Source organism: Ursus arctos, unplaced genomic scaffold, assembly GCF_023065955.2.
Source record: "Ursus arctos isolate Adak ecotype North America unplaced genomic scaffold, UrsArc2.0 scaffold_6, whole genome shotgun sequence".
NCBI lineage: Eukaryota > Metazoa > Chordata > Mammalia > Carnivora > Ursidae > Ursus > Ursus arctos.
Window position 1 is genome coordinate 85,887,527 of NW_026623078.1, and position 25,597 is coordinate 85,913,123.

General features: G+C 48.5%; 1 protein-coding gene across 6 annotated transcripts; it reads left to right on the plus strand.

The window, feature by feature from the left end:
• ZNF623 (zinc finger protein 623) lies at positions 1-24,134 on the plus strand. Of its 6 annotated transcripts, XM_057308002.1 has the most exons (3): positions 11,961-12,028; positions 16,664-16,856; positions 20,286-24,134. In XM_057308002.1, exon 3 carries the CDS (start codon positions 20,362-20,364, stop codon positions 21,871-21,873), a length of 1,512 nt encoding a protein of 503 aa, XP_057163985.1. In that variant the 5' UTR covers positions 11,961-12,028; positions 16,664-16,856; positions 20,286-20,361; the 3' UTR covers positions 21,874-24,134. The 6 variants fall into 6 exon arrangements, with proteins under 6 accessions (XP_057163984.1, XP_026344715.1, XP_057163985.1 ...); XM_057308001.1 differs by lacking the exons at positions 11,961-12,028; positions 16,664-16,856 and adding an exon at positions 1-130; XM_026488930.4 differs by lacking the exon at positions 16,664-16,856 and having other exon boundaries at positions 11,932-12,028.
• Positions 24,135-25,597: the final 1,463 nt, after the last annotated feature.

Genomic DNA, 25,597 nt, shown 5'->3' on the forward strand with positions numbered 1-25,597 from the left:
CCGTGCCCCGGGCTTCGCTCCCCCCCTCCCCCGTGACTGGTCTGCCCGGAACTTAGGGCCCCCGGTGAATGGTGTCCCCTGGACCCACGGGCCTTCGCTCTAAATGCAAGCCGACCTTGCTCACACACTGGTAAGTAGGAAGCGCACGGTCCTCCGATCTTGACCACACTGTATAAGGAAAATAGATTCCACTTAAACTATCCCTGAAGTTAGGGTTTTGATATGAGTGGAAGTCAGCGCGTACCAGCAGGTCTGAGCGCTCTGGTGATGAAGGCGGGGCGGCCGGACGGTGAAGACACCTGGTTCCCAAACTGCTGTGTGTTCTTCCCACGTGATTTCCTTTTCTTGCGTTCATTTCACCAGTTACTACTTGTGTTGTTACAATCAGAATTTGTCACATAGTTTGTATTCTACTGACCACAACGTCAAATTAGACAGTCTTTCCTAAGTCATTATAGTTTTTTGGTTTTGCTTTTTTGTTTTTTACTTTGCTTCAATTTGGAGAAACTGCTTTGCTGAGGTAGTAGCAGTTGGAATTGTCAATAAATCCCGAAAGCAGTACTTAGATCCAGAAATGAACCGTGGATTTTATACATCACATTCCCACACTGTGAGAGGGCTGTATATGGTTTACCGAAGTTGCAAAACATCGTAGCACATATTTTAATTCAAATTTAAAATCCTCACCCCCATGGAGTGTCATTTACTATCTCTTACAGCAGCGGTACATTATTTCGTAAGTTCTTTCACATTTTAGGATACTGGAATATTATAAAGAAAACCTCAATTTATTTACAATCCTTTTTAATTGGCATTATGCTTTCATCTGTAATGGTCAGAAAGTCATTTTTATTAAAATTACTCTTGGTCTTTTTAAAAATTTTATCTTTAATTTAAATTCAATTAACGTATAGTGTATTATTCATTTCAGAGGTAGAGGTCAGTGATTCATCAGTTGCATGTAACACCCAGTGCTCATCACATCAGTGCCCTCCTAATGCCCATCACCCAGTTACCCCAGCCCCCTACCCCTCTCCCCTCCAGCAACCCTTAGTTTGTTTCCTAGAGTTAAGAGTCTCTTATGGTTTCTCTAGATTTAAGAATCTCTTGGGCGCCTGGGTAGCGCAGTCGTTAAGCGTCTGCCTTCGGCTCAGGGCGTGATCCCGGCGTTCAGGCGTTCAGGGATCGAGTCCCACATCAGGCTCCTCCGCTGGGAGCCTGCTTCTTCCTCTCTCACTCCCCCTGCTGTGTTTCCTCTCTCGCTGGCTGTCTCTCTGTCAAATAAATAAATAAAATCTTTAAAAAAAAAAAAAAGAATCTCTTATGGTTTCTCTCCCTCTGATTTCATCTTATTTTTCCCTCCCTTCCCCTATGATCCTCTGTTTTGTTTCTTAAATTCCACATATCAGTGAGATCATATGATAATTGCCTTTCTCTCACTGACTTATTTCACTTAGCATAATACCCTCTAGTTCCATCCATGTCATTGCAAATGGCAAGATTTCATTCTTTTTGATGACTGATAATATTCCATTGTATATATAGACCACATCTTCTTTAACCATTCATCTGTCAGTGGACATTTGGGCTCTTTCCATAGCTTGGCTACTGTGGACACTGCTGCTCTAAGCACTGGGGGGCAGTTGTACATTTGGGTGTATGATTGTGAGAATTTTCGCCTTCATGGTCATACAAACATTTTTGTTTCTCATTGTTTCAATTTCACATATTTATTGGAACATTACTGTTGTGTGTTTCTTTCTTTCTTTTTTTTTTAGGATTTTATTTATTTATTTGTCGGAGAGAGAGAGAAAGAGGGAGAGAGACAAGCAGGGAGAGTGGCAGAGGGAGAGGGAGACGCAGGCTCCCTGCTGAGCAAGGAGCCTGATGTGGGAATCAATCCCAGGATGCTGGGATCATGACCTAAGCCGAAAGCAGATGCTTAACCAACTGAGCCACGCAGGTGCCCCAATGTTTTTTTTTAATTTTTTTTTATTTCTAATTTTATTTTTTTAATTTAGTTTCCGCCTAAGCCTATTTCTTCTTCCTCCTCCTCTTCTTCCTCTTCTTCTTCTTTTTTTTAAGATTTTTATCCATTTATTTGAGATAGAAAGACAGAGATAGCAAGAGAGAGCCCAAGTGGGGAGGAGAGGGAGAAGCAGGCTTTTCGCTGAGCAAGGAGCCGCATGTGGGGCTCGATCTCAGAACCCTGAGATCACGACCAGAGCTGAAGGCAGATGCCTAACCGACTGAGCCACCCACGTGTCTCCCCAATGTTGTTTTTTTTTTTTTCTTAAAAGCTTTTCACTTAAGTCAAAGCCTGTATCATTTTGCAGTGAGCAAAATCAGTGAAATACCCGTTTTTTTCTTTGTTTTCATTTTTGGAAATTCATCATCATAGGCAATAAATATTGGTTGTTTGTGTCTTTGCCCTGGTGCAGTCTAATGAAATGTGCTTGTAACAGTCACCGGTCTGCGTCCGTGCACTGTGTGTCCAGTCATTAGGTGTTGGCTCGGCTGGCTCCAGCTCACAATACTCTCAGCATTTACTTCATGGGAGAGTCTGTTTCAAGGAGTGGGGGAGCGTCGAGCAGAGGACTACTGAGTAACACAAAACAACGACTTATGCCAGTTTTTATTTCTTAAAAAAACCATGCATTTATACCTTACGCTGTTTAGGATGGCAACTGTCAAAAACACAGAAAACAACAAGCATTGATAAGGATGTGGACATATCCGAGCCCTCAGGCCCTGGTGGTGGGGTTCTGACATGGGGCGGCTGCTGCTATCCCGTGTCTGGGTGTGCACCTCAAAGAATGGAGATCAGGGACTCAAACAGATATCTGCGTACCATGTTCCTAGCAGCGTTTTTCACAGTAGTCAAAAAGTGGGAGGTTTTTTCCTTAATCAAAAAAAAAAAATGTTTGTGACTTCTTGACTTAAAACCAGATGAAAACCACCCCCTCAATCCTTGTGAACTACTGGGCTGGGAGGAAAGAGGGGCAGAGGGTTTGAACCTTGAATAAGCAAACAACAAAGGGTAGTCATCTAAAGTGGGGCCATCTGCGCACTGCTTTAAGGAAGGTCAGAGCAAGCCTTCCCACATTCCCAATAGGATCTGCATTAACCTGCCTGCATTGACCAGCCCTGAGGGAGGTCAGTCTGTGGGCATGAGCAAGCTGGAGGGCCAAAGATGGAGTCAGTGTGGTCAGCACTCCACCACCAATCCTGAAATTCACGTGGAATTGCAAAGGACCCAGAAGAGACAACACAGTCTTGAAAAAGACAAGCCAAGTTGGGGGATTCACATTTCCTGAATTTCAAAATTTACTACAAAAAATACTGTGGTACTGGCATGGAGATAGCCATAGAGACAAGTGGGATAGAACTAGGAGTCCAGAAATACATCTTTTTCAGTTGATTTCTGGCAAGATTACCAAGACCATTCAACAGGGAAGGAAGAGTCTCTTCAACAGATGGGGCCAGGACAGCGGCACGTCCACACGCAAAAGGAAACTGGACCCCTACCTCACACCACATACAAGACTCAAAATGGATCAAAGACCTGAATGTAGAAGCTAAAACTTGAAAAAATCTTAGAAGAAAACAGAGGTAAATCTTCATGATCTTGGTTTTGGCAATGGATTTTTAGATATGACATCAATAAACAACAAAAGGAAAATAGACAAATTTATTTTATCAAGTTTTTAAAATTAAAAGACATCCCACGGGGGCCTGGGTGGCTCAGTTGGTTGAGCATCCAACTCTTGGTTTTGGGTCAGGTCATGATCTCATGGGTTGTGGGATGGAGCCCTGTATTGGCTCCATGCTCAGCACAGAGTCTGCTTAGGATTCTCTCTCTCCCACTGCCCCTCCCCCACCCCCTCTCTCAAATGAATAAATAAATATTAAAAAAAAAAAACACAAAGGAAAGACATCCCACAGAATGGGAGAAAATATTTGCAAATCATGTATCTGATAAGGGCTTGGTATCCAGAACATACAAAGAACGCTTAAGCCCCATAACAAAAAGACAAACAACTCAATTAAAATTGGGCAGACTTTAATAGACATTATTCCAAAAGTATATATAAGTGGCCAACAAGCATATGTTCAACCCCTGTAGTCATTAGGTGCAAATCACAACCGCAAGGAGATACCACTTCACACCCACCGCAATGGTAATGCTAATGCTAATACCAACAGGAAACCAAATGTTGCCGAGGATGAGAAGAAACAGGGACCCCTGTGCACTGCTGGCAGGAATGTAAAATGGTGCAGCCACTGTGGGAAACGGTTTGGTGGTTTCTCAAAAAGTGAAATATAGAATTACCATATGACCTAGCAGTTCCACTCCTGGGTATGTGTCCACAAGAAATGAAACTATGTCCACACAGAAACTTGGACAGGAATGTTCATAGTAGCAGTACACATAACAGCCAAAAGGTGGAAGTAACCCAAATACTCGTCTGTACCAAAATGTGGTGTATCCATACTGTGGAATATTCTTTGGTAATAAAAAGGGATGAAGTACTGATTCTCACTATGGCGCGGATGAATCTTGAAAACATTCTGTTAAGTGAGAAAAGTCAGACTCAGCAGATCATTACTACATGGTTCCATTTATATGAAATATCTGGAATAGGCGAATCCACAGAGACAGAAAGCAGACGCGTGGCTGCCAGGAGATGGGCTGGAGTGAGGGGACTGCTTCATGGGTGCAGGTCGCTTCTGGGGGCTTGGAAATGTTCTGGAACCAGATGGTGGTGATGGTTGCACAACTCTGTGAATGTATCCCTGAACTCTATACTTTAACATGGTTAATTTTATGTTATGTGAATTTCAACTCAGTAAAAAAAAAAAATCAGTCTCAGACAGAGGAGGTGATAGATTTGAGAGCCATTTCTAAGGAGGAGAGCAGAACATGGCAGCAGTTGGGATGTGGGCAGTGAGGGAAGGGTGTTGAGGCTGAGAGTAAAGCATGTACGTTGGGGGGATGGGGGATGTACCAATGGGAAGAGGGTCCGTAGGAGGATGAACAGGTGTGTTTGGAGGTGGGAGGGAAGCCAGAAATGAGGTGGGTCCTCCCTCTGTTGAATCTGAGTTATCTCCAGGACACTTAAATGAGGGTCTCTAGTAGGTGGCTAGCTGGGGCTGAGCATCTGGAGAGAGGAAGGTACGAGGTCAGGGCAGAGAAGACAATAGTGTTGCAACCCTGTTGTTGAATACATGGTCTGAGAAGAAAAGAAGGCTTTGGACGTCACCTGATTTCCATTTACTGTCGAGGGTGAGCCCGGAGAGGAGGGCCTGATGGCCTTTTCTTCAGTCACGTGTGGACTGGGTGGCCAAGGGAGGGTGGTGCTCCCAGGTTGGCAATACCATGACAGCGGCTTGCAGGGGATCACGGGAAGTGCCACAAACCAAAACCGAGGTACTTTCCCAAAGAGAAACAGGGAGGGGATGGGTGTGAGGCTAAAACCAGAGATGTTCATTACAGTCCACTCCCTGACTCCCCAGTATCCGCAGAAGCCCATCTTCCCCTACAGCGCTCAAAAACTCCCTCTCAGCCCTTTCCAGCATAGTGCAATTATCACGCTGCCCCCCATCCCTGGCCAAAGGAAGAGAACCCAATGTCGGGCTCTTGGCTACACCCTGTCTCACATCTAGTATTTCTGAGTCACATCTTCTCCAGTTTTTCGGGCGAGATCCCACCATCTGTTCGCATCTTATGGACTTAATGTTGAATTTAACTATCGAGATCACTCCCTAGTAGGACAAAGGTAGAGCAAAAAGAAAGGAAATTAACTTCATTTTTTTTTCGGATTTTATTTCATTTTATTAAGTAGGTTCCACACCCAATGTGGGGATCGTACTCATGACCCTGAGATCAAGAATGGCATGCTCTGCCGACTGAGCCCGCCAGGGCCCCCGAAGTACGACCATAGCACAACGTAGGTATGACTACGACACATTCAGGACATAAATACGGAAAGAGCTACAGTTCCCGTTAAAGTCGGAGGCAAACGGATTTTCTCCTCTGTGAGCAATCTACTTGTTTCTGGATGTGTGTGTAGTATTTTATCTTCAAAGCTCAGGGATTCCATTAGAGTCGGTGTTCTCAGTTATGCTGAGTACACAGGAGGCCTTTCAGCTCTGAGATCCTGTCGTCCTTCAGTTCACGGAGGTTTCCTTCTGTGGGACTGGAGTCTCCACAGCTCGCGGGAAGCACTGGGGCCAACTCGGAAACCCGCCAGGCCACTTCCCTGTCCGTTTACCTAGCGGGGCGAGGATTCCTAAAGGGCCAAAGTAATGCCTTACACTGCACCTCAAGTTTCTGCATTTCTGTATTTCCTCGAATGGCCATGTACTGATTGCTTCTGTGATTAAGTTCTTCCGGTGTCTGTGAGCAAACAGCTGGACACGCTCAGGCTTTCTCTGTCTGCAGTGACCCTTACTTGGCCTCGAAGTGGCAGTGTGAGCAGCCAGGGACGCGGGGGGCTCACGGGGGGTCACACGCCCCTTGGCCACCCAACTTTCACGTGCATCGTATGGGCTTCATGACCTCTGACTTAGGGCTCTCATCTGCTGTTTCCACCATGTGTTGTCATCGTTTTTAATGTTATTATCGTATGGAAAACATTCGTACCGTACAGACTCAGTCTCTGTGGAACGATCAGCTAAAGAAGAAAAGTTTAAACACAGTGCACACCTTTCACATTTCGTACAGCCTGACTTAAGCAAAAAAGCAGCACCCGCCAGAGTGACCGCCGGCGGTCAGCGCCTGCCAGTGTCAGGGGCCGAGCTGCCCAATGTGGGGCAACAAATCAGCATCTGAAAATAAAAAGCCAGAACCGAATGAGGACCAGAACCTTGTCACCTGCAGACTGGCTCTGCCAGGTGCTCGTAGTGTGCTGTGGGGTGAAAGGTCATCCAAAAGCTCTAGAGCCCATCTGGGCTCAAAGGACCCTCAGAACCCACCTGTGTTGCAAATACAGACAGTGACGTAGGTTTTAAAAACACAGTCCGGAGACATCTGGAAATGGTAGCTTTCAGAGCTTCAGCTTGTCCAGGTTCGCGCTACAGTGGGGCGGACCGAGCAGGCCACAGGATGCTGCTGGTGGTGCTTGGGACCGCTGGACTGATCGGCGTTGTGGTGCAGAGAGGCAGTCTGGGTCCCCGCACTGCCCTCGCTGGGATGCTGGCTGCTTGGGCGGCCCTGGGGCATCCTCCTTAGGCCCCCGTGAGCTCACAGCCCTTGGGCTATGCAGCCCAAGCCACCCCCTTGGCAGCTGCTTCTGACCCCGAGCCCACAGATGTCCACACTGCGTCCTGCACAGGTGGGGTTTCTAACAATTGGGAAGGCCAGGCTTCTGGATGGAGCTCCTGCCTCGTGCTGTACCAGCGACACAGGAGTGACCACTGCCTCGCCGGCATTTCGTGCTCTCACGGCTTTTTAATCTTGCCCCCGCCCCCCGCCCCAGGTGTTTTCTGACAGACACCTCATCATGGGTGTCATTCGCATGTTCCTGATGGCTAACCACCGCCAGCATCTTTTTGTGTGCTTATTTGCCGTCTTTCTATATTTTTGGTGAAGTGTCTGTTCAGATCTTTTGTTTGTGTTCTAATTAAATTATTTGTTTTCCTTGTTTAGAGAATTTTTCATGTATTCTGGATACAAAGACTTGGTTGGATATGTGGTTTGCAAGTCCTTTCTCGCACTTGTGGGGGTTCTTTCCCTAGCCTACCCTTTCATCCTCTTAGTGGGGCTTCCTGAGGACCACGAAGGTCTGTGTGTTGTGCGGGGGGGGGGGGGGGGGGGTTGAGTGGTGCAGGCACTTGCGGAGGAAAAAAGATAAATTAACTAACGGGTCTGATGCTTCTTGCTTTTCTTCCCGTTTTGATCTGTGATTCCAGTAATACTTGGAAATTAATGTAGTATTTGCAATAGCGGGTGAGGAATATTTTGCAATATTAATTCATAATCTCCTGAATTTGTATATACGTAGGTCTAGGTGAAACATGCATTTGACTTAAGGAAAAGACTGGAAAAAAGCAACAAACAATTTTAGGCATTGATTTAAAATATTATTGAGGGCAAGAAGATGACCCTGGCACTGAGAAGGGTGGAGAAAAGTGAACAAACAAACCAGAGTTTTTTTAAGATTTTATTTATTTATTTAACAGAGATAGAGACAACCAGCGAGAGAGGGAACACAAGCAGGGGGAGTGAGAGAGGAAGAAGCAGGCTCACAGCGGAGGAGCCTGATGTGGGGCTCGAACCCAGAACGCCGGGATCACGCCCTGAGCCGAAGGCAGACGCTTAACCGCTGTGCCACCCAGGCGCCCCCAAACCAGAGTTTTTGGCCAAAACTCCAGAAGCATTTTTTTGTGCTACGTGTCATGTGGGGGGGGGCTTACTTCAATTGTGCTGATCATGACGTCAAAAATCAGTTGGACATGGGCTCTGTATTCCACTCCACGGATCTCAGCATCTGTCCCCCCAGCAGTGCCACACATACTCGATTACAGTAGCGATGTGGTAGGTCTTAACATCGGGTAGAATGAGCCTCTCACTTTATTCTTTTTCAAGGTTTTTTATTTTATTTTTTATTATTTTTAGCTATTCTAGGGCCTGTCCTGTCCATATATAAATTTAAGAATAAGTTTATCTGTGTCTACTAAAATTCTTTCTGGGATTTTGATAGGAATTGCATTAAATTTTTAGATTAATTTTGGGAGATTTGATATCTTTTTTTTTTTCATCAGGATAAATGCACTCCTTAATAGCCATCCCCTATTTCCCCATCCCCCCATCCCACTGAGCAGGGAGCCCAACATGGGGCTGGGATCATGACTGGAGCTGAAGGTGGACGCTTCACCGACTGAGCCACCCAGGTGCCCCAGATCTTGCCCATGTTTTAAGAGAGGCTGTCCTCTCTCCCCTCAGGCGTCTGTAAGAGGCCTCCTCCTCCAGGAAGCTTCCTGGGCTATGCTGAGGGTGAGGGGGGTCAGGAACATGTCCTCAGGGCCCAGGGCCCCTTTTCGCACTGCTGATTATAACAGCTCCTTGTGAATCCTCCCATGCTCCCGGCATCTCACCCCTTGTGAATATTGTCCTTCCCCAACTCCAATTAGATTTTGTTTTGCTTCCAAAACCTTGCTCCGACTGGGCTATTATAATAGTCATCACAACCCAGATGTGGGCTTGGGGTCCACTGTGCAATACAGGGAGGGGGCAGCGCACTAGCAGCTAAGCAGAGGGCGGTCCTCTGAGGCAGCACAACTGGTCCCCCTGGGCAGCACGAAGTTCTCATGGCAACCGCTCTCTGCAAGCTGACTCAAGCACTAGAGAGCAAGTCTCTTACCAGGGGTTAACAGGTATTAACTCTTGCAGGAGCCTGGTGGGCAAAGGCAGGTGGCCCTCCCACAGTGACAAACACCTGGGCACCGTCAGCCGCGTCCTCCCCAGGAGACAGGCCCTGTAAGAGAAACCATGCAGCCCCAGCAAACTTTCTCGTAGGCTTGAGATGAAGCACGTGGTTTCTCCAGTGCCACCTCTGGAGGCCTCAGCCAGGACAGCCCCCACGGCACCTGCAGATCCGATCCAGGGCAGGCTCTGCTCCCAGCCAACCAGCCTCCCACTGACCAGCCCTGCTCCACGGGTGCAGCCCCAGGCCTGTGCCGAAGGTTGGGAGGGGTCCAGCTCTGTTCTGACCCCTTAGTTTCAACACCGCCCTATTTCTGAGACTTTTTTTTTTTTTTTAATACTCTCTACCCCCATGTGGAGCTAGAACTCGCGACGAGATCGAGGCACAAGCTCTGCGACTGAGCCAGCCAGGAGCCCCTCTAAGTCTTAGTAGGGATGGGTGGGAGTTTCTTTGCAGTCCTCCCCTGTGGACCACACATATCATGTGTAATCAATCACATTGTATATAACGCCCCATGTATCACGACCCATCACTTCCTAGTTTACCCACACATGCCTCCACTCACTATGGCTGCAACACTCATTTCTTTTCAGTACCATTCTTCTCAAGACACTTTTTTATGAACAGGCAGTGTGTGAAAGGGGGGGTTGTTTAACTCACTTTATGGGGATATTGGCTCATCATATGGAAAAGGATCAGATTCCAACATCTCATCACATTCAGAAATACATTCCAGGTGGTTGGAAGGCCTAATGGGTGAGAGTAAGAATGTTAAGGCTGAGAAAAGACAGCACCCTGAGGGTCCTGTGACAGAGGGAGGAACAGAGTACGCATCACAAAGGAGAAGACAGGCCTGGTTCGTGAAGGGCACATGTATCTGTGAGCAAATAAAGGCAAGACATTTGCAATACATGGTACAGGCCAATAATCTGTATCCAGGCTAATAAACAAGCCACTGAATCACAAGGAAAAAGACAACCATCCCAGTGGGAAAATGGGGCAAGGTCATTTCAGTCAGAGTTAATCAGTTCAAGTGACTAGTAAATATGGAGGTTTGGCCTGATTAGCGATCAGATTTGTTCACTGAAGCAGCAGGAGGGGTCGGGGAGGAGCCCAGGGGAGCGTCTGGGGAGATGGTGATGTTCTCTGCATTGTGGGGCTCACAGAGGAGGATACATCTGGCAAAACGACTTATCACAGGTTATTTATTAAAAACAATTGCACTTGCTTGCAAATGGCGTCTCACTGAATTTGATAACAAGAACCAGGGTACTGCTCTTCACCCCTTGGGTGGGCGAGTTTCAGCAAGTCGGACACTAAGTGTTGGTGACGATGCGGGGAAACGAATCCCGTCACTCCCACAGACGGAGTATGAATTATGACAGTCCCTGAAAAGCGAATCTGGCAATATGGTAAACTAAAACGCGCACATTTAATCCCGTCTCCGGGCCTGTCGCCTAGAGAAATCCTTGCCGGACATGGGAATGCTGTACAAGGATCTGCCCTCTTGCACTATTTGCAATAGAGAAGAGGGAAACAATCGAAACGTTCATTAATAAGGAGGGGTAGAGGGAGTTTGAGTGGGTGGACCAGACCAACTGTGTGCGTTAACATGGGGTGATTTTAAAACAGTGCTGAGTAAAAACAGCCAACTGCACAATGAGGTGATAGGTGCACCTGCCGCCTGAAGGCTTAAAACGCACGCACGGAACGATGCCGAGTGTTGCCGCAGACGCCACAGTAGCCAGGGTCGGTGGCGCGGACCGCCGAGCCAGCCTACTTCTCAGCGGCCCCCGTGGATCGGTGGGGTGGGGGGTTCTCTCTCGCTTCTGCACGCTCCTCCCATTGCTCTCCCTTCGCTACCAGGGCCCCGGAGTCGTCCAAAGTGTCCTGTGCATCCCCTGCAGGTGGGGACCAGGAGCGCGGGAGTTCCCAACCAAGCCACCCCCGCCAAGAGCGGCCTAATTCGACATCTGCTCCGGCGCGCGGCGCCGGTGTGCGGAGGCTTCTTCTGCACCCGTGGGACGAGCCAGACAGCCAGGGTAAGGGCGTGGCCCTAGGGGCGGTCGGCCGGCCGCTCACCACCTGCGTGAGCTCGCGGACGAGCCCCGACTTCTCCGGCTTCAGGCCCCGCCGGCCAAAGGGCGGCGTTCGGGGACCATCCCGCGGGGCTGTGCAGGGCACGCCCTAGGCGACGCCGCCAGCGGCGGGGAGAGGAGGCCCCGGTCCGGCCCCCACCCCGAGCCGGCTCCAGGGCCGGCGGGGGGCCCCGGGGAGCCCGCAGGGCCGCGAGCCGCTGCCCGCGGAGCCCCCCTCCATCCCCGAGCTCCGCCCGGCGGCAGCCCGGCACCTGCAGCTCGGCGGAGACGAAACCCCGCGCGTGCACGTCCGCTCGGGGACCCGCCGCACTCCGGCGGTGGGAGCGCAGAGGCCGGACTCCGGCCGGCGGAAGCCCGTACCACCGAGAGGCCGCTGGCCCCGGGGCGGCTAGAGCGGCCCCGGAAGCTCTCGGGGCTGGGCCTCGGCCGACTTCCGGCGGCGGCGTGAGGGCGGCGGTGCGGGCTTTGTCGGCGGACAGTCGTTTCGCGGCTGGTGTCCGGGTGAGTGGCTCGTTTCCGGCCGCGGGTCGGGGCGGAGGCGGCAGGGCCGTGCGGGCGGGCGGGTGTCGCGGGCGCGGCCTGCCTCGCGGGGCAGCGGGCCGGCCCGCACCTTGTCTCCGCAGGGAGCGCCCAGGGCGCGGACGCTCGACGCCCGGGGACGCGCGCCTACGCCGCCGAGCGCCTGGCCCCAGCTCCTGGCGTCTCACTTCTGCTGCTCGCAGCCCCTCTGGGCCGAGCTGCGGGGCGGAGGTGACGAGTACGGGTGCGCGCAGCGCTGCTGTTTGCTCCGGGCCTGTCTCCTGCGTCTGGAGCCCGAAGGAGCGCTCCAGACGATCACGGCGGACGGCCCGGGATATGGAGCCCCTGGTGCGGGAGGAGAGGTGCCCGGGGTGGGGGTGGGGAGGGAATTGGGAGGAACAGATTGCCCTCCAGACCTTGGGCCCCAAGAATTCTCAGGTGCGAGAGGGGGTTGGCTGCGCTGTTCTGGCGCTTTCCTAAAGGCCCCCTTTCCCCCTAGAAGTCTTTATCAATCCCAGTGGCTGAGTCCGCCGAAGTCGGGTACCTGTTATCCCCTCACACACCGGTTACGTCATGGCCGCCGGATCCTCGGCCTGAGATTCCTCAGGAATGTTAGCTGGAGGCGGGCTTGGAACTCGGGCAGTTTGTAGACTTGTGCTCATCACCATCCCGTCTTTTCCCTGGGGCCCAGACCCGATGAGCGATAGAAATAAGTGTCTTTTGCCCACCTAGGATCTGAGATGCCCTTGTCCCCCAGGCTTCAGGTGGTGCCTTGCTCCCATACGCAGAGAGGGAGCCTTTCTCCGTATTATAGACGTAGCATTCATAGTATGTTAATGCCAGCAGTAACCACAGCCTCTCTCTTAAGGCAGAAAGAGAGAGGAACTGGGGGGAGGGATTGCTGTGTTTTTTCACAAGCTTGCACACACGGCTCCAGCCTCCTTTGCAGTGATGGTGATGGTGATGGTGATGGATTCCTGACTCCTGGAAAGGTCTTGGGGATGATGTGGAGAGAGGGCAGAGCTGAGAAGGCCCAGACAACACTCATGAGCCAGAGGGAGGGTTAGGCTTAGGGTTAGGGTCAGGGAAGCCTCTGACCCAGAATCCGGCCGTGCCATCGAAGTGGTTCAAGGAGCTGTCAGGCATGTCCATGCTGCCTCGGGTCACAGAAGCCGACTGGTGAAAGGACACTGGACTTGTCAGGAGAGAAGGCGGGCAGTATCCTTGGGAGCAGGAACTAGAGTGCAGTGGGGTGGGATGGGGAGGAGACAGCAGCAAGCAGCTGGTTTGGCCTTAGGCAAGTCACCTCCCTGAACCTCATGGATATTTGTGAGGAGAACATGAGAAAATGAGAAACGAGACACCTTGCCTAGTGACTGACACACACCAGGTTCTCAGTGCCCTTCATCCCTGTGGTGGCAGGAGCAGGTCAGATCTTCATGCACATAGCTCTGGTTCGGGTCTCATTCAGGTGCCCCTTGCTCTTGTTATTCCCAAGGGTGAAGCTCAGAAACCTTCCTGCTTCCTTGAGGCTGTAAGCCACCGACAGTGACTCGGGCCGGTCTGTGAGTCCTTTATCAGTGCACAGGAGAAAAAGCTTCTAATGTCTGTGTCGAGCACTCCCCCCGCTTGTCATCCCCGAGCTCACAGGGTCCCACTCCAGGTTAAGATCTCCCACTTCATTTCCAGCATGGAGGATTGCCCCATCTCTCTCAACATCAACTGTGTATTTACACAATTTCATGTTACATTTTATCCAGCAGATTCTATGTGTTAGAACAGAAAGGTGGGCCATGGTAGCTCAGTATGTTGTGGGATCACAGGTGTGGTGTATTTTTACTTCCTTTTGTTCATTTCATTGAGGTTTCTTTAAATGAAAGAGTATTGATTCAATTTTGTTTGAATTCACAAAAAACAAGGAGCTAAGCAAACACTGACAGATGGCTGATTTTCAGATAAATGTTTATTCAAAGCCAGGTATAACTCTCTGAAGTTAGGGGAAAATTATGAAAACCATTAAAAGACACATACTTTTTTTTTTTTTTTTAAGATTTTATTTATTTATTTGACAGAGAGAGATAGATAGCCAGCAAGAGAGGGAGCACAAGCAGGGGGAGTGGGAGAGGAAGAAGCAGGCTCCCAGCGGGAGAGCCTGATGCGGGGCTCGATCCTGTAACGCCTTGAGCCGAAGGCAGACGCTTAACGACTGAGCCACCCAGGCGCCCCATAAAAGACACATACTTTTAAAGCTATTTTCTTGTAGACGCGTATAAGCTTGTTTGCAAGGAGTACAACAGTCTTTTTAAACATAAAAATCAGAAGATATTACTTCCAAAACAAAACCCAACATCCTACCCGCCCTTTTTTAATTAAGAAAAATGAGGCTTAAACTATCAGCTTACTTTTATAATACCCCATATGATCCTGTAACAGTGATAGGTGACACTTGGGAAGGGAAAAAGTCTTCCACAGTGGGGAAATGGGCACTGGAGGAAGGTAGACCTGGGTTTGAACCTTAGTGCTGCCTCTTACTAGTTTAGCGACCTTGGGCAGTTGACTGTCTCTCTTAGTCTCCGTTTTCTCATCTAGAGTAAATAATGGAGGGAACATCTGCCTTAGAAGGTTTAGAGGAGTGTGTGAGACAATGCGAGTCAGTTGCTCAGCTCTCTGCCTGCTGGGGTTTGAGGGGCCCTAATAAGCAGTTTCCCACCTCTCCTCCTGAGTTCTGAACCAGTGAAGCACATGGCCAGACTGCCACCTTGCTTCTGGGCAAAGGCTGGGTCACAGCATCAGACAGACTCCGGGGCTTGCTCACAGGAAGCAGGGGTTGCTGGGGCCCCTCGGAGGCTGCTCTGCTGACCCTGCCGGCGTAGAGGGGCAGAGCAGCGCGTGAGCCCCTGTGGAGGAGGCTGTGCGCTGCCAGCCTGTTATTTACCCAGACTTTCCATTCTGCTAACTCCTTCTGTGTCTGGGGAGGAGAAAGGGTCAGGCAAGTGGGCAGAATACCTCAGGGAACATGCCTTCTTGTGACACCAGAGGCACAGGGACAAATGTTCCTTCCAGTGTCTGGTCCGAGTAGGGATTCAGTGACTATCTGTGCTGGTGACAGCGTTCAGAGAACCAGGCTGACATCTGTGTGGATAAACTTGAGGAATGCCAGGATATGTTATAAGCGGGGGAAACACGGGGGAAACGTTGCAGATGGATGACTGTAGTGTGATCCCATTTTTACTTTTGAAAATCAAGTTTCTGTGGGTGAACGTATGTGTATAATTGTATTTGTTCAGGCAGAGTGTCAGTGAACATGTATTACCAAAACAGCTGACAGTGGTAACATGTTGAATTGGTGGGGATTCTGGTGTCTAAGTTTTGTCTATATTGTCTACACTTCTTTATTATTTGAAATATTTTTACGACGCATACCTTATGTTTCTAATGGCTAAGGGTTAAAAAGATAGAAAAGTAAAGCAGGATGTACAACTGAGTGGTATAGCCCCGATTTCATAAAAATTCTGGTGCAGGAAAACTACCAGAGGAAAATGTTCACTGGTAATCTTAGTGGTGGGGTTAAGGCCATTTTGTTTTTCTTTTTTCAGTTTTTCTGTTGTTTCCATTTTCTCAATTGGCATAATTTACCTTATAGCTTGAAAAAATAAGTAATTTTTTTAAGCAACAGAAAGATTTTTAAAAACCAAGTTTTTGCCCCACATCAGGCTCCTCCGCTAGGAGCCTGCTTCTTCCTCTCCCACTCCCCCTGCTTGTGTTCCCTCTCTCGCTGGCTGTCTCTATCTCTGTCAAATAAATAAAAATCTTTAAAAAAAAAAAAAAAAAACCAAGTTTTTGAGCCTTTAGCTCCAGAAAACGTCCTCAGTGAATGCCAGGAGGCAGGCCTCATCTGTGCCGCGGGTCACGGCTCCGCTGGGTGGGTCTCCGCGCCAGGGGGCTGTGTGGGCAGATGAAATAGCAGGCAGGTTTCATACAGACAGAAATGCCTGCCACAGACTTGTGCTCAGCTCCTTGTCCTTATTGCCAGTTATTGGTGTGTGGTTCTTTCTTTTTCATCACTGGGAAGATTACTCTGAGTAATCAGCCTGTTTCTTATCATTACTTAAGCATGATTAAAGTTGCTGTAACAGAGATTGAAAATAGTGTTTCTAACAAAAAACTTAACTTCTAATTCCACTTTGCCTATCTAGGTGGCTCTGGCCATCAAGGCCGTGTGGCAGCCTGGCTGCTTTGCCTCATCCACGTGTCACCATGGGGAGGGAAAGGGGATGTAGAGGTTGGGGCCCTGCACGCATCCGTTCCATTCCCAGCTCATTGGCCGGATCTCAGTCACAAGGTCACACTCAACTTCAGGGGACTCTAGGAAGTGTAGTAATTTGCTGGCTGGCCGTGCGCTTACTCAAATTTTAGGTGGCATTTCTGTCACTCAGAGGGAACAGAGAGTCTGAGCAGTCTTCAGTCTGCCACAGTTTACCCCACTGGCTACTCTTTGTCCTACACCAATTACTTCCTCTGGCCCGGAGGGTGGGGTGTGGCTTTTTTTTTTTTTTTTTTTTTTTTTTACCAGGTGCCAGTGCAGCTTCACACAGTCATACTCTAAACTCATGCCAGCCCTGGCCTCCCTGAATGCTGTCTTCAGCACCCACCAAAAGGAGCGTGACTGTATGGACTCGCCCACTCAAGAAGGGGCAGAATCGCTGCCCACAGCTGTCCTGGTTCCCAATGGAGTTTGCAAAACTATCCTGACCAGGTGACCACTAAAGTGAAGCGGACCTGGGGCCTGGGACCCAGCAGTCACTCCCAGGTATACACCCAGCAGAAACGAGGACCCTCATCTACCAAAAGACGAGTACGGGAGTATTCACAGCACCTTTAATCATCACCCCAAACCACAGACAGCTCAGGTGTTTGTGAGCAGTAAACCGTGATCTGGTCATGCAGTGGTGTGCTGTGTACCCGTGAACAGCATGAGCTGCCAGTGCCTGCAGCGTTGACGACTTTCGCAGGTGGGGCACTGAGTCTAAGCAGGTACATATTTGGGGCAGTGATGAAGATGTTCTGGAAGTGGATAGTCCTGATGGTTTTGCAGTCATAGGAATATTTGAGAAAACACTGAGTTGTGCACTTTAAGATGGTGAGTTTTATGGTATGTGTTATAATTCAACAAAAAATGGGTACATGTTGGGGCGCCTGGGTGGCTCAGTCGGGTAAGAGTCTGGCTCTTGGTTTCGGCTCAGGTCATGATCTCAGGGTCGTGAGTCGTGAGATCGGGCCATGCTTTGGTGCTGCACTCAGCGCGTGGTTTGCTTGGGATTCTCCATCTCCCTCCCCCTGTTTGTGTCCGTGCACACTCTTTCAAATAAATAACGGGTACGTGATGAGTAAAACGCAGGCACAGAAACATGTATAATTCTGTTTAAATGAAATTTTAATTTTTAATTTTTTTTTTTAAGTAAGCTCTACGCCCAGCGTGGGCTTGAATTCACAACCCCAAGATCAAGAGTCGCATGCTCTGCTGACTGAGCTGGCGAGGCGCCCCTAAATGAAATTTTTTAAATGGGCAGAATTCATCTATAATAAAAGAGGTGGTTGCCCTTGGAGGGGGAGCCTTTTGGGTAATATAAATGTTCTGTGTTGGCCCAGTGGTGGTTAAACAGGTGTCACAAGGAGTTCATCAAGATATCTGTGCTTTATGCAAGTTCTAGCTCACATAAAAAAGAAATGTGTTGAAAGGATGCCCTGGTGGGGCCACAGAACACGTGTTACCTGGTCACTCCCTCTGCTTCTCCCATTGTTGCCTCACCGCGCCCCCAGCTTTGCCCTCAGAGACAGGTTCTTACCCTTGATGGCCACGTTGGAAATGGGTCTGGAAAGCATCCCTTCATGGGGGTACACAGCAGTGTCTGCTTCCCACTGGTGCAGATTTGGTTATTTAGAGTCTTTTTTTTTAAGGTTTTATTTATTTGACAGAGGGGGAGAGAGTATGAGCAGGGGGAGCAGCAGAGGGAGAGGGAGAAGCAGGCTCCCTGCTCAGCAGGGACCCTGACATGGGGCTCGGGATCATGACCTGAGCGGAAGGCAGACGCTTAACCAGCTGAGCCACCCAGGCGCCCCCTGTTTGGGGTCATCTTGGATGGAGCTCCCTGGCTCCATGGAAGTGGACTTAGCTGTGTAGAGTTCTCAGGTGATACATCTGTAAGGAAGGCCATATTGGATAGTGGGATCAAAACTGAAGCTGTGGCCAGTCCCAGTGGAGCTCTGGGGTTGAGATAAAACTAGAGTTGCCCCCAGGGCACTCTAGGTTCCTGTGATTGACCAGGCATTGGCTGTGGCATGGTAGGTATCTGAGATGGCCCTCCAAGATTCCTGGCCCTTAAGCTACACACACCTCCTCCCAGCTGCCATGGAAGGATTTTGTAGATGTAATTGAGGTCCCAAGTCAGTTGACATAGAGTGGCAAGGCTCTCCAGTGGGCTGACCTAATCATGCATACCCTTGGAAAGCAGTTTTCTGCAGCTGGTGGCAGAGAAGTCAGAGAGGTGTTCTGTGTGCTGTTCCTGGTGATACAGGTGTCCCTAGGAGCAGAGAGCAGCTGATAGCTGGCAAGGAGTCAGGGACTGTCCTGTGGTTGTAGGGAACTGATTTCTACAACATCTGAATGAGTTTGGAAACAGGTTTCCCAGCGCTTCCAGATGTGACCTTAGCTTGGCTGACACCTTGTGTGACCCTGAACAGGGATCCCAGTCACACTGGGCTAGACTTCAGACCTTGAGAGGTGTGAGATGACAGACGTGCTGTTTTCTGCTGCTGTTTTTGTGGTGCGTTGTCCTGCAATAATGGATAGCCAGGGGTGGGCCTTCTGGGGGACGGGCACGACCTTGGGGAAGGCAGAGTCGTACCTAGAGGTGGTTCCTGGTGGGGTGGGGGGTAGGGGTGGGCATTGCTCTGAGCAGGGGAGCTCGGCAGAGCACCCCAGCAATGATAAGGTTAAATAACCCTGACTGAACAAGCTTTTCCACAGTGACACACCGGTGAGATTCAGAGTGCCATGTACAGCAGCCCAGTGCCCTTGCACTCCTTGCCAGTCCTTATCTTCTCCCTAAAGGTCAGCTGTGTCTCAGTTCTCCCACCATGGATTGCTTTTATCTATTTTTTAACTTGATATAAACAGAATCATGCAACACAAACTCTTTTGTGCCTAGCTTCTTCCGCTGAACATACATCTGTGGGGCTCATCTTTTCTTTTGTATAGCAGTTCTTCATTGCTACGTATTATTCCCTGGAAGTATTCCTCAATCTGCCCATCCCTCTGTTGGTTATTTTGGTGGATATGAATGCTGTGAACATTCATATGTTGTAGACTTGTACAGGGGAGGTTTGGTGCTGTTGAGTAGATGAGAGGGGTGGGTTTTAGTGCCCAGGTGGAGGTGTTCACCCTAGATTGGATCAAGGACAGTATAACGCATGTAAGGAGGGAGGGTATGGTCTGGGTATGGACAGGTGGGTTGGTAGATTGGGTAGGAGAAAATTGACATTGTCATCTCATTTCTTCTCTTCTCTTGTTGAGATAAGCAAGGGCATCAGCTGAGAGGGAGGAGGGAGTGTTGGACATTTGAGAGGAGAGGACAAAGCAGGGCTGGTCTTGTAGGAGAATGAGGAAAGTGTAGAGATTGCTGCTGGCTGTCAGGGCCCCATTAATCAAGGGATTGTAAATGTAGAGAGAGCTCAGTTGGCATAGATGCAGACACAGAATGGGAAGCAAGTGGAATTTAATCCAAGTTGGGGTTTTCCCGTGCAGGGATGATAGAGGAAGGGCAGGCGGAGTTAGGATGATTATAATATATAACCCAAAATAAGCATAATACCATAGAACATGGGATCTAAGCTGGGTACAAAGGGAAAGGAGGACAATGAAGAGGTGGCAGGATCAGTACGTTTGTGTTTCTTTGGAAATAGGTCTTAATTTTTTAAGAGTTCAAGCCACATCCCTCTTTGTCTACCACCCAGCCACTCTGTCCCTGGAGTTGGGTGTTGGGGGTGGAGCCCCAGAGAAGCCTTCTCAAGTGGGTGAGGTAGGTGGCCGAGATGCACACTGAGGTAAAAAGTGTGGTCAGAGGAAATACTCTTCCATCCCACTCTTTGGATGTGTTTAATCCCCCCCCCCCCCCCCCGCTCCAGCAGATTTTTGTCTGTTGACAAAGGGAAAAGATGATCTTATTCTCCTTTATTTCAGATTCTGACCTAGGAACTTGTGACAAGAGGGTGACTCTGGAGCCTGAATTTCTGAGGATGGAAATCTGCCCAAGACTATGTCAGAAACACTTACAGTGATGGAGCCCCCTGCCTCTGAGTCTGGGGCATTCCCTGAACCCAGATTAGGAGGACTGTTGGGAAATCCAGAAGGGCAGAGCCTGCGGAGCTGCTCCCCTCAGGAGGGCAGTTTCAGGGGGGTGACGGTTACCCATTGGAAGATCCAAGCAGGAGAGGCAGCTCGGGTGGGCAGTAAATCAGGAGAAAGCCCAGTTCTGAGCTCAAACCTCCTCCTTCTCCAGAGAGAGCTTGTGGAAGGGGAAGCCCACCAGTGTGAGATTTGTGGCAAAAACTTCACATTTAACTCGGACCTAGTTAGACATCAGATTTCTCACGCTGGGGAGAAACTTTACAGATGTGAGCAGTGTGGGAAAAGCTTCAGCCAGAGCTCCCACCTTGCTGAGCATCAGAGAGCTCATACTGGAGAAAGACTCTATGTGTGCAACATGTGCGGGAAGGACTTCATTCACTATGCAGACCTCGCTGAGCACCAGAGAGCGCATGCAGGAGGAAAGCCATTCCGATGCATGCAGTGTGGGAGAGCCTTCCATCACAGCTCAGACCTGGTTCGGCACCAGCGAGTTCACACCCGGGAGAGGCCTTTCGAATGCAAGGAGTGTGGGAAAGGCTTTAGCCAGAGCTCCTTGCTTATTCGCCATCAGAGAATTCACACAGGAGAAAGACCTTATGAGTGTAATGAGTGTGGAAAATCCTTCATTAGGAGCTCGAGCCTTATTCGACATTATCAGATCCACACAGAAGTGAAACAGTATGAATGTAAGGAGTGCGGGAAGGCCTTCCGTCATCGCTCAGACCTCATTGAACATCAGAGAATTCACACTGGAGAGAGGCCCTTTGAATGTAACGAATGTGGGAAAGCCTTTATTCGGAGTTCAAAACTTATTCAGCATCAGAGGATCCATACTGGGGAAAGGCCTTATGTGTGCAATGAGTGTGGGAAGCGCTTCAGCCAGACATCAAACTTTACCCAGCATCAGAGAATTCACACTGGAGAGAAACTCTATGAGTGTAACGAATGTGGGAAAGCTTTCTTTCTGAGTTCGTACCTTATTCGACACCAGAAAATCCACACTGGAGAAAGAGTGTATGAATGTAAGGACTGTGGGAAAGCTTTTCTCCAGAAAGCCCATCTCACTGAACATCAGAAAATCCACACTGGGGATAGGCCCTTTGAATGTAAGGACTGTGGGAAAGCTTTCATTCAGAGCTCCAAGCTGCTTCTACATCAGATTATTCATACTGGAGAAAAGCCCTATGTGTGTAGTTACTGTGGGAAAGGCTTTATTCAGAGGTCAAACTTCCTTCAACACCAGAAAATTCATACTGAAGAGAAACTCTATGAATGTAGTCAGTATGGGAAAGACTTCAACTCAACCCCAAACTTTAAAAATAATCAAGGTGTTCACCAAGAGGGACTTCCCTTGAGTAAGACCGCCATACATTTGGGTGAGAAGTCCGCAGGTCAGGTGGAACATACAGATAACTTATAAAATAATTACTCTCCAGCTCAGTGAGTGATGTTTAGAAGGGAGGGGAATGAGTCTTAACTCATGTGACTTTGGATGTGTCCGTGTGTTCCAAAGTCCTAGACAGGGCTGCTTTTCAAGTGGGCTGTCCCCTACCACTGTGCAGCAGCACTGGGCTACTGTCCTCCACTACGAACGTGTGACGTCAGGAGAGCCACGTGACTGGACAACTGACTTTGAGCTGGAACAATGCTGGGGGAGGGGCTAGGTCTCAAAGAAGCTTTCTGTATGTTATTGCACAATTACAATTCACCAGAGTTAAAAATCCCTTTTAAAGCAGAACTATGTATCTAATCTTAATACTAAAAAGAATATCACATGGTAAATTTTGATCAAAAAAGCAAGTTGGAGAAAGGCCTTTGTTATTTAAAACCACAAGTTGGTTCCCCCTTGTCTTTAGGATAATTTCCAAGTTCCCGGTCCTGCTTTCTAAGGCCTTTTGCTTCCTTGAGTTTCATCTCCCACTGCTTAACCTCCTGCCACGTGGTTGGCACTGCAGCAACACTAACTGCTCGACGTCCCCACTTCACCCAGGCTGCACCTGCCTCCTTCTCTTTGTCCTTGTTTGAATGCTCTCCACTCCACACCTGGTGAACTCCTCATCAGGAGTCAAGACCCATCTCAGGCATCATGTCAGGCTCAGCCAGCTCTGCCCCTGTGCTTGTGTTGTTAGCGAGCACTTCTATTACTGCACTTACTTTGGTATATCAAAATCGTGTTTTTATCTATCATTTCTTTCATTATTACACTACTAATTCCTCAAGGACCTGGTCATAGTCGATTGATTTATGTGTCCCTGGTACCTAGTGCAAGGCAATAAAACACACCCAAATCTATGTATAATTGGCTTTTCTTTTGCTTCGTCCTACTGTAGTTTAAATTTTTGGATTTCGTTGTTGTGTAACAGTATAATTTACTGGTCTGTTGGAAGTATCTTCTCTCTCAGCCCTGTTGATGTCTTCTGCTTTTCTGTAACTCAGAAGTTGTAAGCAGTAGCTAGAAGACTAGCATGCTTCATAGGTATGCCTTTAGAGCTCACCCGTGACCGTCTGCTTGTTTTGGGGCAGTGTTGTCTTCACCTGGTTGCCTGCATGTCTTTCTGATCCGCTCAGGGCACACAATCCCAGTGCACTGCTCAAGGTTTTCTGTCTCAGCAGTTCCATGATCGACCTCCTCTCTTCTGGTCATTTTCCCTGCTTTCTGGCTCATTTTGTCATTTATCTGAAAATGTATTAATCTAGAAGGACCAGCGCTGAACACTTAGGGAACAGTTGAAATTGTTGGGTCTGATGGCGAAGAGAAAGACCACTGCACAGAGTGAAGTGCTGAAGTAGAAGTCCCACGTTGTGTAGGAGCAGAGGTAAGGAGGGGACTGACCTGGTGTGGAGGGTCTGGGCCAGCTTCACAGAAGAGGTGACCCCAGAACTGAGAGCGCCATGGCAGCTGGACAAGAGGGTGACCTGGGAGAGGAATCTGCAGATACGGGAGGCGAGGCAGACGCCTCCTTGGGGAGCTGTAGTATACAGTAGATAATGGTCTACCCAACTTTCAGTTGCTGCCTCTGATTTTCTTTTCTCAACATTAACCGAAACAGCCAGTTTTGAAATGACATGAACCAGTTTGTTTGTCGCCTGTGAGGGCGTGTTCTGAGTTCTTAAATTCCAGCAACACTAGAAGGCTTCAGGGGGTAAATGATAAAGAGGAGCATATAGCACGACATCTTCTGGAAAACTCATTACTAGAGATGTTTCAAATGGTGCAGAAGACATATTACCAGACAATTTCAATCAATTTCAGTGATGTCTAGTTTCCATACAGTAAAAACACCTATTTAAAGTGTACAGAATTTTGAGAAACCATATACTTGTGTAACCACTATTAGAATAAAGAAAAATAACATTCTTCTCACCCAAACATGTTGCCTTTTGCCCTTTCCCAGTTAATCCCACCCTCACCCCGGCTTCCTGCTTTGGGTCGGTGTAGATTAGTTTTGCTTGTAGAGCTTCACGTGAATGGACCCGTACAGTATGTAATTCTGTGTGTCTTCTTTTGCTTGGCATGTTTTCAAGACTCAACCAAGTAGCTGTGTGTTTGCGTAGCTCTCTGCTGTGTAGTGTTCCATGGTATGGGCATACCTTTGTGAGTCCTCCACCTGTTGATAGAAATTTGGGTTTCCAGATTTGGCTTTTATGAATAAAACTGCTATGAGCATTTGTGTAAAAGTATTTATTTGGACGTGCCTCTTTATTTCACTTGGGTTGATGCATAGGAATTTAATTTCTGGGTTGTAAGTGTGTTTTTAACTTTATAAGAAATTGCCAAAAATTCTCTATAGCGGTTGTACCATTTCACACTCCTCCCACAGTATGACTGTTCCTGTTGCTCCACATCTCTTGCCAGCGCTTGATATTGTAACCCGCCTGAAATGTAACCCACCCAGTAAGGTGTGATGGGTCTGTGTGTTTCTCAGTTTATTTGTCTGCTCAGTGATGGTGTTGAGCACTTTTTCATGTGCATATTGCCATTTTGCCTTCTCTTTACATCTTTTGCCCATTTTTAAATTGGGGGGGGTTGTCTTTTTTTTTTTTTTCCATAAGATTGTATTTATTTACTTGACAGCTCAAGCAGGGGGAGCAGCAGGCAGAGGGAGAGGGAGAGCAAGGAGCCTGATGCCGGGCTCCATCCCAGGATCCCAGGACCATATCCTGAGCCAAAGGCAGACACTTAACCAACTGAGCCCTCCAGGTGCCCCTAGAGAGAGCGAATCTTAAGCAGACTCCCTGCTGAGTGTGGAGCCTGACGGAGGGCTCGATCCCATTACCCTGAGGTCATGACCTGAGCCAAAATCAAGAGTTGGACACAGTGGACTGAGGCACACAGGCACCCGTGTATTTCTAAGTTCTTAAGTATTTCCTAGGCAGATGATCAAAGAATTTTACTTCTTCCTTTCTAATTTATATTTCCTTCCTTCCTTCCTTCCTTCCTTCCTTCCTTCCTTCCTTCCTTCCTTCCTTCCTTCCTTCCTTCTTTTAGAGAAGAGAGAGCACGCGGTGGGGGGTGGGGGAGGGACAGAGGGAGAGAGAATCTTAGTAGGCTCCATACCCAGCACAGAGTTTGTTGTGGGGCTCGATCTTAGACCCTGAGACCACAACCTGAGCCGAAATCAAGAGTGAGACACTTAACTCACTGAGCCACCCAGGTGCCCCTGAAAAGGAATTTTCTGATTTCTTGTGATTTTTTCTTTGGCTATGACTTACGTAGAAGTCTATTTAGTTTCCAAATACTTGGGGTAGTTGTCAAATATATTTTCATGACTGATTTCTAATTTAATTCCATTATATGACCACATAACATACTCTGTATATTAACACTTCCAAATTTAGGACTTGTTTTATGGCCCACATGATGGCTTATCTTGGTGACTGTTCCATGTGCCCTTGGAAAGCATTTGTGTTAGGCCATTGTCTGGGTGTCGATGTTCTACACGTGGCACTTAGGTCACGTCTGATGGGCTTGTTCAGGTTTCCTCTGTCTTTCTTGGTTGTCTTCCTACTTTCCTGTCACGGAGAAAGGAACGTTGAACTCACGCTGATTGCAGTTGTGGATTTCTCTTTTTCTCCTTTAATGTTGTCTACTTTTATGTGTTTTGCAGTTCTGGTTTTCGGTACATAAACATTTAAAATTGCTG

Bases quoted from the DNA above. Each gene is read 5' to 3' on its own strand.
- ZNF623 (XM_057308001.1), top strand. From the start codon at position 20,362: ATGTCAGAAACACTTACAGTGATGGAGCCCCCTGCCTCTGAGTCTGGG.